At 39.8% G+C, this 15,891-nt stretch overlaps 1 protein-coding gene across 1 annotated transcript in view; it reads left to right on the forward strand.

Moving 5' to 3' along the window:
- LOC115428800 (CUB and sushi domain-containing protein 3-like) overlaps positions 1-15,891 on the forward strand; it is a 965,368-nt gene that overhangs the window by 267,218 nt on the left and 682,259 nt on the right. The window contains exon 3 of the mRNA XM_030148025.1: positions 7,054-7,166. Coding sequence (XP_030003885.1) covers positions 7,054-7,166 — 113 coding nt within the window. The remainder of the gene's footprint in view (positions 1-7,053; positions 7,167-15,891) is intronic.

Below are 15,891 nucleotides of genomic sequence, written 5' to 3' on the forward strand. Positions count from 1 at the left end.
CTTACCTTTGTATGATTTCAAGCTGTTCATTGGACTTGAATTGCTTGCATTTCAATACAAAACTGGAAAAATTGGGGTGTTCTAAAACTTTTGACCGGTAGTGTGTGTGTGTGTGTGTATGTATGTATGTATGTATGTATGTATGTATGTATGTATATATATATATATATATATATATATATATATATATATATATATATATATATATATATATATATGGGTGTTTTGTTATTGGACTTCTGTGCTAGTCACAGTTTGTCCATAACAAACACCATGTTCGAACACAGGGATGTCCAGAAGTGCACTTGGCACCAGGACACCCTAGGCCGGAGGTCGATGATCGACTTCATTGTTGTATCATCAGACCTCCGACCGCGTGTTTTGGACACTCGGGTGAAGAGAGGGGCAGAGCTGTCAACCGATCACCACCTGGTGGTGAGTTGGATCTGCTGGCGAAGGAGGAAACTGGACCAACTCGGCAGGCCCAAACGTGTTGTGAGGGTCTGTTGGGAACGTCTGGCAGAGCCCGATGTCAGCGCGGTCTTCAACTCCCACCTCCAGGAGAGCTTCTCCCAGATCCCGGGGGAGGCTGGGGACATTGAGTCCGAGTGGACTATGTTCTCCACCTCCATTGTCGTAGCGGCTGCTCGGAGCTGTGGTCGCAAGGTCTCCGGTGCCTGTCGTGGTGGCAATCCCCGAACCCGGTGGTGGACCCCGGAAGTAAGGGATGCCGTCAAGCTGAAGAAGGAGTCTTATCGGGCCTTGTTGGCCCGTGGGACTCCCGAGGAAGCTGAAGGGTACCGGAAGGCCAAGCAAGCTGCAGCCCGAGCAGTTGTGGAGGCAAAAACTCGGGTCTGGGTGGAGTTTGGGGAGGCCATGGAGGAGGACTATCGGTCGGCCTTGAGGAAATTCTGGCAAACCATCCGGCGCCTCAGAAGGGGAAAGCAGTGCGCCACCAACACTGTTTACAGTGGAAGTGGGGAGCTGCTGACCTCGACTGGGGATGTTGTCGGACGGTGGAAGGAATACTTCGAGGATCTCCTCAATCCCACTGTCACGTCTTCCATGGAGGAAGCAGAGGCTGAGGTCTCAGAGGTGGACTCGTCCATCACCCAAGCTGAAGTCACCGAGGTGGTTGGCAAGCTCCTCGGTGGCAGGGCACCGGGGGTGGATGAGATTCGCCCTGAGTACCTTAAGTCTCTGGATGTGCAGGGACTGTCTTGGCTGACACGTCACTGTAACATAGCAAGGCAGTCGGGGACAGTACCTCTGGATTGGCAGACTGGGGTGGTGGTTCCCCTTTTTAAGAAGGGGGACCGGAGGATGTGCTCCAACTACAGGGGGATCACACTCCTCAGCCTCCCGGGGAAAGTCTATTCCAAGGTACTGGAGAGGAGGATCCGACCGATGGTCGAACCTCGGATCCAGGAGGAACAATGCGGTTTTCGTCCCGGTCGCGGAACGCTGGACCAGCTCTATACTCTCCATCGGGTGCTCGAGGGTTCATGGGAGTTCGCCCAACCAGTCCACATGTGTTTTGTGGATCTGGAGAAGGCGTTCAACCGTGTCCCTCGTGGTATCCTGTGGGTTGTGCTTCGGGAGTATGGGGTCCGGGGCCCTTTGCTAAGGGCAGTCCGGTCCTTGTATGACCGAAGCAGGAGCCTGGTTCGCATTGCCGGCAGTAAGTCAGACCTGTTCCAGGTGCATGTTGGACTCCGGCAGGGCTGCCCTTTGTCACCGGTTCTGTTCATAATTTTTATGGACAGAATTTCTAGGCGCAGCCAGGGGCCGGAGGGGGTCCGGTTTGGGGACCACAGGATTTCATCTCTGCTTTTTGCGGATGACATTGTCCTGTTGGCCTCATCGAACCTGGACCTTCAGCGTGCCCTGGGGCGGTTTGCAGCCGAGTGTGAAGCGAGCGGGATGAGGATCAGCACCTCCAAATCTGAGGCCATGGTTCTCGACCGGAAAAAGGTGGTTTGCCCTCTCCGGGTCGGTGAGGAGTCTTTGCCCCAAGTGGAGAAGTTCAAGTATCTCGGGGTCTTGTTCACGAATGAGGGAAGGATGGAGCGTGAGATTGACAGACGGATCGGTGCAGCATCTGCAGTGATGCAGTCGCTGTATCGGTCAGTTGTGGTAAAGAAGGAGCTGAGCCGAGAGGCAAAGCTCTCAATTTACCGGTCAATCTACGTTCCTACCCTCACCTATGGTCATGAGCTTTGGGTCATGACCGAAAGGACAAGGTCCCGGATACAAGCGGTTGAAATGAGTTTCCTCCGCAGGGTGGCTGGGCGCACCCTTAGGGATAGGGTGAGGAGCTCAGTCACCAGGGAGGAGGTCGGAGTAGAGCCGCTGCTCCTCCGCGTCGAGAGGGGCGAGCTGAGGTGGCTCGGGTATCTGTTTCGGATGCCTCCTGGACACCTCCCTGGGGAGGTGTTCCGGGCATGTCCCACCGGGAGGAGACCTCGGGGAAGACCCAGGACATGTTGGAGAGACTATGTCTCTCGGCTGGCCTGGGAACGCCTCGGGGTCCCCCCGGAAGAGCTGGAGGAGGTGTCTGGGGAGAGAGAAGTCTGGGCATCCCTGGTTAGACTGTTACCCCCGCATGTATATATATATATATATATATATATATATATATATATATATATATATATATATATATATATATATAATTATATATATATATATACACACATATATATATATATATATATATATATATATATATATATATATATATATATATATATATATATACATATATATATATGGTTTCACCTCTCAAATCTTTGAAGAGATTAATCCAAATATAAATTGGTGGATAGGAAACAGCCGGTGTGTGTGTGTGTGTGTGTGTGTGTGTGTGTGTGTGTGTGTGTGTGTAAAGTTACAAATAAGATATTGGAATGAATGTGGAAGAAGGTGACGCTTGAAGGTTTATTTACATAACATGATATTTGCTTCTTGAATGTCAACTGTGTTTCTATAAAGAATTGAATCACAACACTGTGAATACACTGTTTCAGAATGATCTGTTTTCCATTGATGAATAATTTTTTATGTATGACAACTTCAAGTTAGATACGTCAAACATCCAGCCACAGGTCTGTATGTAATAAAATTGTTTTTTTTTTTTTTTCAATGACATAAGCACAAATTGAAATGCAACATCAATATGTGTAGAGATGTGTCAGCTGATTCTGTTGTGATGCTGCGACACTCAGAGGATCAATCCCATACTAGAAAAAGTACTTATCTGGGCTGTAGACATTTCCATAAGAGAAATGTGTCTTCATTAAAGAGAAATTATTACATTTGTTCACAAAATCATCAAATATGATCATGTGTCAGGCCTTTAGTTGTGTTCAGTCGTTCCTCTGATCCTTTATTCATGTGTGTGTTTAAACCGTTGCTCTTCTTTCATACAGATCATCTATTAATGAACAGACAGATCAGGTCAGAGCTAACTATTAAAGAGTAACACAACTATAAATGACATGCTTTAACTGTTGTCCTGGCCTCAGTAGGACTGTCCTTTTTATTCCATATTCATGACATTACATAACAGAGATAATAAACATTATTAGACATCATCTGGACATCTGGAACACCTTCTTTAACAGACGGACACGTACACAGATATGTTTATATTTGTAATTTACAATGTACAGTGTTTGCTCTTCTGTTGGATTTATTCTTTACTCATGTTCGCTGAGGGATTTATAGTTATTGGATGTGTGTCATGATGCTGATATTGTGGAGTCTATCTATCTATCTATCTATCTATCTATCTATCTATCTATCTATCTATCTATCTATCTATCTATCTATCTATCTATCTATCTAACTATCTATCTATCTATCTATCTATCTATCTATCTATCTATCTATCTCTGTCCGTCCGTTCGTCCGTCCATCCGTCGGTCGATCAGTCTGTCTGCCTGCCTGCCTGCCTGTCTATCTTCTTTATGTCTGTATAAATATACCTGGTTGAAAGTAAGAAGGGCAACCAAACTGAAATCATTTTATATCTAAATTATCTGCCAAAAACAGTCTCCTCGTCTTCTCTTATTCTAAAGATAAATTAAACTGCAAAAAAATTAACTGATAAATTAACTGTGAAATGCGAAAATGACACTGAAGAAATCAACAATTAAAGGATGTTCAAATCATTTTAGGTTAATTCAATCTAAAGTGGGTCAGACCAGTAAAATGCTATCAGAATAACCTATAAATAATGAATATTGCACATTTTTCTTGTTATTTCAGTGTAAGAAAAGTAAAATTACACAAAAATGTTTACATTTACAGACTATCTTTTTTATAAAAAATGTGAATAATCTGAATATGAACAACCTGAAATGTAGAATAGAATTATGTGTAATTTTAATAATATTCAGTCTGTTATTAAATGCTTTGTGCATTTGTAGATCCACTGTGATCTGTACGTTATAATGAACATGTATAAATGATAAATTAAGGCATAATATTGTTAAATTACACTTATTTTCTTCATAATTTTCAGGTTGTTCATATTTGTTCATGATATGTTCAAGTACAGTTCATAGATGTAAATATTTTCAATATGAAATTGGACTTTTTTCACTCAAAAACACAGGGTAACTTTGGAGTTAACATTATTTGTGAGTTCTTATCGTATTATTTATATTATTATACTAGTCCGGACCACTGTAGATCATATTAGACTGAATGTGGAACCTGAACTAACATGAGTTTGACAGACCTGGTCTAATGTTAGAGGAGGTTGGATATTGTTCAGATTATGAAGTCCCTTCTGTTTTTGTGTTCAAAAATTTAAGAAAATCAGAATAATTACACTGAAATGTGGACCCGTAAGGGGAGAGTTCTAAACAAACGTTGGATGCAAATATGAGGCAGAGTAGGAGGTAAAGAACAAACAGGAAGGATGGAGAGATGAGGAGAGAGAGGGGAAGAAGGCAGAGATGGAGGAGGTGAGAAGGTCAAACAAAGAGGACAGATGGAAAGAGGTGATACAGGAAGTCAAACAGAAGATAAAAACCAGGGAGAGAGAGAGAAGAAGAAGAAGATGGAAAAGGGGTTCAGGAGGAAAGCAGACTGAGGCAAGGCTCCAGGAGGAACCAGGGTCCATTCCACCGATTGAAAATACAAGAAATGAAAACATGGAGGAAGGGCATGAGAACGCACAGTCAGAGTGCTGTCACTTGTTCCACTGACAGTTTTTTTTTTTTTTTTTTTTGCTTGAATTAAGCAAAAAAAACAAACAAACCTGTCAATGGAACAAGTGAAAATTATCTTGGTCAGATTTGTTGAAATCAGATTTTCCAGATCTATTGTCTATAAATCCGTTCTTACATCTCACTGAAAAGTTCCTCTTTAGGTGATTCTGTCTTATTTTAAATGTGATGAGATATTTAGACTAGAAATGAGAAAAATACACTTGGTGATATTTAGTTTTTTTCCAGTGTCAGAGTGTCAGCCTTGTTTTTAGAACATATTCTTATCTTCCCTTTTCTAGGTCAGAATTTGCAGCTTATTTTGAGAACAAATGATCTAGAACTGAGCTCTAATAATGGGAAACACCAGCAGCCAATGGTTTATCACATATACAACCGATGTTTTCAACTTAGTTTAAACAATAATCTCTTTGAATTCAAGAACAAACCATTTGTTCTCCATTCAAAGACACAGAAACAAAGGAATGACAAACAAACATCTCCACTGATCAGCATCACGCAGGTTGTGTTGGTCCAACACAGTTCATGATAGATCTGAAGTGGGCCGAACCAGTAAAATAAGAACAATAAAAAAAAGTCCAATTACAGTCTGAAAATGTTGACATCTACAAAGTTTCCATTAAATGTAAATAACATCAGCAACTTGAAATAATGACAGTTTTCATATGTTTATCATTTACACATGTACAGTACAACTTACAGATCACAGTGGATCTAAAGGGGGAGGGAGGGTGGGAGGAGAGAGGGAGGGAGGAGGGAAAGTAAAAGGAAGATCAGTAGCTGCAGGGCATGAAAATGTGTCGCAGTGAAAGCTGAGAAGGGTTGGCTGTATTCCATTCCTCGATAAAAAAAAATTTGCAAGACTATATATATATATATATATATATATATATATATATATATATATATATATATATATATATATATATATATACATACATATATATATATATACACACACACACACTTTTTTTCTTTTGTTTTTTTTTTTCATTCAACGAGTCTAAAAGCTGGCACACCTGGGCTGCTGTGGAGGAAAAATGGTGAAGAGTAAACATTAAAGACAGTTTGCTTTGTTTCTTTACAGTTTTTCACCTTTTTTCCAAAGTTGAAATAACTGTAAAGTCATGCAAGTGTTAACTTTTTTATGCTGATCCAGTTTAATGTGTGACTTAAATAATTTAAAAGTCTTTATACAGCAAAAGAAAGTGAATGTGTTTGAGTTAAGGATGTTTCAAATATGATGCAGATGATACATTCTAGAACATGCAGATGTAAAATAAAGCAGATATTACTTAAAAACAGTGTTTAATTAGTCTGGCATCGTTCAACTGCACTGAACAGCACATAAACATACAGTATGAATATTAGATCAACAGTATACTGGGTCACATGGTCACAGATGGCATATGAGGAAGGTCAGTACATATGGATATACGTCAAATCAGTATTTATTCCACATTTTAAAGCTAGTACTTGTTCTTATTATTTGTGATTTTAAATAATTTTAAAAGATACAATGATACTTAAACATTGTTATTAGTTTTACAGACATGATCAGGATAAAGGATCCATTTGGAGATGATGGATATGACTGTTTTACTGCAGGAACTTAGTCATGCATCACTGAACATGGACCAAAAGGATTTTAGAGACACAGTTATGTATTTGACTAAGACACACACACCTATTACCGATAGGACACCAGGACATGTCCTTTAATACTATGTCTCTTTAAGGCCCTTGGTCTTCTTCACATGTACATGTTTGACAGTTGGGTTGATATTAACATGTGTTTGTGTGTGTTTTTCAGACTAACTGGGTTCCAGGTTCCTCCCCCTGTCACCAGTACAGGACACGTCTTCTCTCTGAGGTTGACCAGTGACTTCGCTGTTTCTGCACATGGATTCAAACTCAACTATGAAGGTCAGGAACTACCTTTATCTGCTTTTGTGTGTGTGTGTGTGTGTGTGTGTGTGTGTGTGTGTGTGTGTGTGTGTGTGTGTGTGCGTCATTGGCTTTGGTGCATCTTATTGGACATCCCAGATATAATGGTGTTGTGAACTCTGACCTTTAGGGTCAGGGGTGACTAGGCATGTAACGATTACCAGTATAATGGTAAACCGTGGTAAAATTTTCAACGGTTAGTATTACTGTTTAAATTCTAATTATCATGATAACCACGTTTGATTACCGCACTTAGAAAACGTATGGTACTGTTTATTTCCTGGAGAAACAGCAGCACTCCAGGCGTGTGTGTGCAGTTTGTAATGTTTGGCCTCTGAAAACATGGCGGAAGGGACCTGCATGGATAGAGCTCCAGAGATTCGGAGATAGCGGGCTCCCGCATGGACCCACTCCATCCATGCGAGCAAGCGCATGGACCTGTTCCGTCGGAGCGCGCACATGCGCACAGACTCGGTCCACAGACTTGGTCCATCCGAGTGAGCGCACAGACCCGGTCCGCGCTGCTGTTAACCCCTCCCTGGCCCCCACTGATTCAGATCCTCACCCAACATTGAAACCGTCTGAATATAGATACTCAGGACAAACTCATGTCAGTTCAAATGAGCCCAAATGAGTGAGCTACAACTGTCCAAAGACACATGATGTGTGTAAAAACCAAAGTAGAAGAGGCTTTATGAACTGAAGGACATTCAACAGGAAATCCAGTGACTGACCTCCAGAAGAACTGGACCATATGACACTGTTGTGGTTTGTCTGTCTCTCACCAGGACTGAACCACTGGCCAGTCTGGATCAGATCAGCCTGTCATTTTTTAAAATCCTCATTCTTTCAGAATATTTACATTTGTTCATTAAACAGTTCAGGAAAACATGACTGTGTTTCACTTTCTGTTTGTGTGTACAATAGTGTATATGTGTGACACTGAATGATTTGATCTGGAAAATGTTCACACAAAGTCCACTATGACCTGTCCAGCTACTTTTTTTCACACTCAAAAACCACTCAGGAATCAATAGGAGAATTGATAAGGAATTGGACTGATAAGCAAAACTAATAATGGTATTGATATTGATCAAATTCTATCAGTTCCACCCCTGATGCAGAAATCTCTTGTGTTCATAAGGTGCCAACTTTAATGCACATTTGTATGTTGGCTGTTTACATGTATTATTTGAATGTTTCTGAAACAGAAAGTACATTATGCATGTTACTTTATTCTTTTTCTTATCAAAATACAACTTGGTTATATTATTTCAGTGTGTGTATTAGTACTTTTTGAACACTTTGAGCACTTTTCAACAATACCGCGATAATAATGATAACCGTGATAATTTTGGTCACAATAACCGTGATATGAAATGTTCATATCGTTACATCCCTAGGGGTGACAGTGGGCTGAGTCTGTACAGAAATGATTCCATCTGATCATTGTGCAGCTCTAGTATTCACCATGTACTGCATCTGATGGAGCTTTAGCTCTAATGACGTGCTTGTCCATATGTACAGTATTAGAAGTTAGTGCAATTGGCTTTTGTTTAGCGCCAAATTTTCTAGTGTTTTGAGTGTTTCACCACAGTTTAGCACATTTTATATGTTGGTCTATTTTATAAATACATATCTTTGTTGAAGTTTTTTTTTTTTTTTTTTTTTTTCTGCTCAAAGTCTTTTTATTGGTATTTTTGCAGAGACTATACAGACTATCTGTGCATTTACATGACAACTTTTATTCTTGGTTTAATCTGATGAAACGTTAGATCCTATTTAAGATGCCCATGTAAACACCTTATTCCAGTTGAAAAAGAATAGTTCAGATTAAATTTAAACCCAAATAAAGTCACTGGTTTAATCCCCTTTTAATTCGGAACTAAATTATTCCTCGGACATGTAAACCCTTTATTCCGTTTGGACTTTATTTCTGCCATTCTGCACATGCTTGTTGTCTTGTCCCGTCGCGATGACACACGCATTCTGTGCTGACGGAAGAATATGCAATGCAGTCTAGTCTTACCAAACCGTTCCAGTGGGCTATTCTGATGGGATCTACCAGTCTCTAAAACCCTGAAGGAATAGTTCATCACTTGTCTTTTTTATTAATTCATTTGTCATGCACTAATGAGTTCGATAAGTAGGCAAATCAGTTTGCACTGCAGTGCACCGATTGCCTTGTTCTCGCAGCTCTTCTGTTAGCTTAGCTTAGCCTAGCTTAGCATAATCACTTCATTCCTATGGTCAGATGTAGCCAGGCTTTTATAGGTGATCCGTAGTATTTTATAAGTGATTTTGTGAAGTTCAATTCTCCCTAATCATTACTTTAGTCCGGTGGGGTCAATATGATCACAAATTGAGACTCAAATCATGGCGATGTGACTTACTGCAGTAATAAAATCTGGGCAAATAAAACTAATGCAAAGCTAAAATGGTAGAGCAAAGCTAATTTAGCGTATGCATCCCTTCCAACAAAAAGATTTTCCAACTTCTGTCCACACAACAGTCCCAAGATTGTATGAGTGCAGTAAGTCACGGAACTAAAGAAATAATTAGGGAGAATCGGATTTCAGAAAATCACTTACAAAAGACAACAAATCACCTTTTAAAAAACTGGCTACGTGTGACCTTGGAAATGCAGTGACTATGCTAAGCTAAGCTAACAGAAGGGCTGCGAGAACAAGGCAATGTGAGCACTGCAGCGCAAACCCTTTTGCTCACTTCTCTACCTCATTAATACCTCATGTAAACCTTTATTTGGGTTTAACATTTCCATGTAAACAGAAGGGAAAATACTTGAGTCCGAATTAATTTCTTCTGAAAAAAAAATCGGATTTAAAAAACATCATGTAACCATACCCAATGTCACAGACATGAGTCAATACAAACAAGAACAGTCTCTTCCCCCCACTTCCCACCCATGCTCCAACAGAGCCCGACCCCTAAAAAAAAAAAAAAGAAAAGACAGAAAATCACTGTTCCATTTAGCAGATTGGCTTTAATTCTGCATACAAGCACATGTATTGTATACATTTTAAAAGAGAAGGGGGATACATTTTTAAATTACATATGCAAATAGAGCAAAAGTGGTCCCTATGAACCATGTGTTCTCTATAATGAAGGGACAAAGCATCACTATGGGTGACATCCAACTTCTCTATGTGCATTAGAAAAGTTTTCCACATATAATAGAATTTCTGAGCCCACCCTCTTGTAGAATACTGGATTTTCTCTATTAAAGTTTTAGCACATTACATATCTTTTCCGACATAAATTGGTAATATTGTGTTCGTCTTCCTTGAGCATAACCCCCCCGTCCAAGACCACCTCTGAATTTTGAAACAGCTGTGAAAGTAAATAACAGAATAATAATTGACACAAAAAAGGGTATGGTCTCACTTTGTAAGTTATGATGATGAGATATCAGGCTTTGATTCTAAACATTTTAGAAATGAATTCCATATCTTGTGGCAGATATGAGTTTTCTGTTGAATTGTGTAGGTGAGCCTTTCAGTAGCTCTGCAGGAGGAAAGTTCATCCATCCATGAATTCAACAAAGGACAGTCAACACTTTTCCAGTGTCTAGATATAAGACCCTTCACATGTATCAGACAGAGGTCCACCAGCCTACTGTCATGAGTTCTGAGGGCACATTGGGATTTCTTTGTCTATAATATTGGAAATTGTGTGAATTATCGTTCTCCAAACTTCTTGCATATGTTCACATTTCCAAATACAGTGATACAAGGTACCTCTGTTGGTTCCACATTTTATACAGGTGTCTGGGATATTGAGGTTGAATTTGTTAAGTTTTTCAGGAGTTATATAGGTTCTCATGAGCCAGTTATACTGAATTAATTTAAATCTTCTTTTAATGGATATTTAAATGTTGGTCTTTAATTAAAAGTACAGTAACAGTAAAAACCCTCCAATTGTGTCATCATGTGTATGGCGGGGTGGGGGGGGGTGGGGGGGGGGGTCAGGTTTGGGTCCACTCAGAGCCCCCCCCTCCCGAAACACTGAGATAACACAAATACTAACCTGATCGCTCACATATCTGAGCACACATGTTGTGTTACATATTCTGTTCTATGAACACCAACTCTGAGCAGGTGATATTTGCACCAGCTGAACCATAACTAACACTTGGTGTTGGTTTTTGTGAATTAGATGGTTACTGCAGTGACATTTATTTGCATAGAAAATGGATTTTGGGAGAAATTTTTGATTATTCCATAACTTACAAAGGACAATCTTTTTTGAGCATTTTTTTCCCCATATGTATGTATTAGACATTAATTGAAAGGGAACGTCCTCTAGTTTCTGTGTTGAACATGTGGATCAGACAAAGTTTGTCAACCTCGGGGTCGTGACCCCACTTGGGGTCACCTGGAATTCAAATGGGTCACCTGAAACTTCTAGTAATTGATAAAAAAAAAATTAAATAAAATTACTAATAAGAAATAGTTTTTAATGATTCAATATATATTTAATCATAATTAAAACACCACTCACTTTTCCTAATAAAAATCCAGTTCAAATAAAATGTAGGATAAAATATCTAAGAGGGCATGTCTTGGTTGACCCGATCATGTGACCGTGTACACTTCAGTCCCAGTCAGAAAACTGAACTGAACAGAGAATGGACAGATTTCTTCTCATGCCTGGCCCTACTAAGACATCTGAGAGAAACTGAGAAGCAGACACTAAAAAGGTGCATTATATACACTAGCGACATTGTACCCGTGATGCCAATGTACAAAAGCATGACGCCCTCCTGTGGTGCAACAGTGGCATTGCACCCAAACGCCCTCCCGTGCTGCAACATCGATCGATCAGATGGACACCAGACAGACACGAAACGTGCATTATAGGAGGATTATTATATAGACTAAATGTCCTCTAAAATTGACATTGAAACAAATTAATTTTAGCAAAAAAATGTCTCCGTTTTGAATGTCTGAGGTCGACAGAAATTTGTGACATTATAATGGGGTCAGGAGCCTAAAAAGGTTGGAACCACTGACCTAAACTATTATCATATCATAAACTATAACTATTATTGGATCATATAAAAGATGGTGTTGAACATATGGATAACCCAACCCTAAAACAGATCACTGAAGACAGTACATCTTCATAATTTGTAGGATGGTTTTTATGTGACACTTTTCTAACGATTACTTTTGACTAAACCTAACCCATCCTAATGTTACCTGCAGTGACATAGATTCTGTTCCTTCCAGTTGGAACTGGTTGTTTGCATGGATGTTTAAATGTTGGTTCTGCTGAATGGTTCTGTTGAAAACATTCGAGAGTCAGTCATAGTTTACCAGGTGTATGTTACTGAAGGTGTGACTGAGGGAACAACATGGATCCTCACTGTATTCTGGGAAACTATTGGCTTTCTCTCATTTCTTTTTTTTTTTTTTTTGAGCCTTTCAACCATCAGCACTTTCAACGAGCATGAAGAGTCAATTTGTTCTGCTGGTGAAAACTCACCTTCTCAGAATCAGGCGACACTCAAAATGTAGCAGCAGCAACTTCAAACCTTTTTGACTTCAAATGTGCAGTTTGCAGATAGAACTTATGTCTGTTCTACAACTTGGTCACTTTATTTTTTAAGTAAAGCTGTGAACCTTTTGTCCCCTATAGAGGACAGAAATACATTGGTGGGTCTGAAGAGGTCAGTGCAGCCCCTAGATTTACTCCATGCAGCCCCTTCAACTTAGGTAGTATGCAGACAAAAAACAAAATGAAACGGAGGCTATGTTCAGACTGCAGGTAAATGTGGGCCAAATCTGATTTTTTCACCTGTATAATGTGGTGTAAAATTTACGGCTGCAGGTGGCACACATCTTTGGTCCCTTTGACACTCTTCCACACTGTCCTCTGGAATGTTGAATTTATGTCTCTGTCCTCCTTAATCTATGTAGTGGAGCTTCGTCCAGTAAATGCACTCAGAGCCAAGTCAAAGTCAGAGATTGAGCAGAATTCGAACCACATAAAATGTTTATTCATATTCAAAATAAACACTGGGTTGAAATCTGCAGAAACAACTGACTTTTTCGCTCCAGGAGACCATTTTTATTTGCTCAAAAATAGATTGGGTTTTAGCTATAGACCACACCCCTTTTACCATATTTAGAACATTATTCTAGTGAGGTCAGAGCCCGCCTTTTTGGCTTTTTCCATGATAGGGTAAGTTTTTACTGGTCTCTATCTAGAGTGGGCACCATATATACATATGCAACTATTTCCCAGTATTAGTTTATCATACTGTATATAAATTTGTAACTTTTTCCCAGAATATGTAAATTATTTCCCAGAATGTCCAAAATTTCCCCATGTACTTTTGTCCACCACATTTTGAAAACTTTCCATTGGCGCACGTGTCTTTTTATAGCGGTTCTCCCAGGAAAACAGTCAGTACAATCTGCACATTCCACTAAGAATAACTTCTGACATGCAAATGAATACAGGTTAAATACTTTAGAATACAAATGCAATATTTTTGATTCAGATACTGGTTTCTGACACCAGTATGACCTGGATCTGATCTGTTACAGACAGTTTGAACAGCACTAATCTGAACCAGACCACTTTCATATGTGGTCCTAAAATCTGACCCAGACCACTTTCATATGTGGTCCTAAATCTGATACAGATCTGATATTTTCCAATGTGACTTCAGTTTGAACGCCCAGGTCGCATTTATCCGACCTTTACGTCATTGAAATGCGACAAACATCACAGTTGTTTGTCCCAGGAGGAGGAGCAGAAGAAACCATATTTCCTTCTGTAAACACAGTGTGTGTCTGCATGGTCACATATTCCATCAGGACCTCTTTAGTGCATGTGGGTCACTTCAGGGTCACATTCAGCTCAGACTCAAAACTGATAGAAGTCGCATTTAATGTGGATATGAACCGACAGAAAAAATCAGATTTCACCCAAAAAATCCGAATAGTGATCTGCTGTGAATGGAGCCTTAGTTTTGATATAAAGTTCACCACAGATTTCTGATGCTAGTAAGTCTTTGTACATGTGAAATACTTGATATAAAAATCTTGGAGCCTCACTACAGATCTGAGCTAAGATGAATGTAGTTCCTCAAATTTGGAGCCGTGTTCATCAAATGTGCAAAAGATGTAAAAGCATGTTAAATCCGATTTACAAGCAAGAGGGTCATGAAATCCAGAATGTGCCAACCTTTACTTATTAGTGTTGTTAATTAATACAAACCTGTAAGACTACCACAGTCATGACACTCATTTCCACATCAATAAACACATCAATGTGTTGTGTTAGGTTTTCTTTTTTTTTTTTTTTTTTTTTTTTTTTTATCTTATGTTTTTTTTATGCTACTCAAGCGTGGCTTTAAGCTTCTTTTCCCCCTGGAGCCTGTATAAACATTTGTACAGATAAAGAAGACATGTGAATGGTTAAAGAGCTGGTTAAAATTAGAACTCACAATGGATCAGCACCATGTGCTGTGTGCACTGAAGATTTCAGATCAGATTTAGATTAGAAAAACTTTGATGTCCTCAATGAGGCAGTTAGTTCTGGAGCATAAAAAAAGACCATAATACTGTGTACAAGGGGTACCCGCATGATCCTGAGCAAACCAAACAAATAAGGAAACAATTATGGAGTTGGCTGCTATTGACTGATGTGATAATGTGGCCATGCAACAAGGTGACAGAACTATATCTGTCCTTCAGTATTCCATAAGTATGTGCAGAACCCCCCCTACATGTGAAGGACACAGTTTAGGTTGGAGTTCACACAACACATGAGCCCCTAAAAGTCATGCATGACTACCGACCATGTTCATTCAGCTCAGTCAATAGTGATCACATACATACACATACATACACATACATTACATACATACATATCAGTACACATACATACATATACATACACATACATACACATATGTACACATACGTACACATATGTACACATACGTACACATACATATACACACATAAACTGCACTGAACGTCACACAGCATAAATAGAACAGTTTTGTCCAAGAACCAACAGGGTGGTCACAGAATGTAGCACTGGAAATAAGTTTTTTAATAAGTACAGTCACAAATGGTGATATGGATAAAAGAATTCAAACTATCTCTGTCCCCAGTCCTGTTGGACTACCTTTGTCATGTGTCTCTGTCCCTCAGGTCCAATCAGTGTCCTGGTTCTGTCCTCTGTAGACTGGTAACCTGTCCCCCTGCTGACACAGTGCTGTGGACAGAACCATCACACATGGGCCTATCCGGGTCCAGGACAAGGACAGGGAACCAGTTCCCCAGACTCTGTCCAAACCACTATGCTCCTGGTATTTGTCTTTAGCGGATTCTAACAGTTTGTGGTCAATACTCGAATGGTTTCCATAAATATGTGGGTCCAGATGGAAATGGTCCAACTGGGTTAAACAGTGTCATACGTATGCCACACCTATATGTGGCGCTGTACACAAACACAGACAGAGCCTATGGCAGGATACACTCAAAACACAGAAGAATGCACTGAGCATGTGCAGGAGGAAAGTCACATGTACTTTTCAGTTTAAACTCAGACCTTCCATCAGTTGGATATAAAACTTTTTCAGGGTTATGGTCCTTTACACAACTATTTTTTTCTCTTCACTAATGACTGTTTGTGTGTTTGTTTTTTTTGTTTGTTTGTT

This window comes from Sphaeramia orbicularis, chromosome 11 (assembly GCF_902148855.1).
Source record: "Sphaeramia orbicularis chromosome 11, fSphaOr1.1, whole genome shotgun sequence".
NCBI lineage: Eukaryota > Metazoa > Chordata > Actinopteri > Kurtiformes > Apogonidae > Sphaeramia > Sphaeramia orbicularis.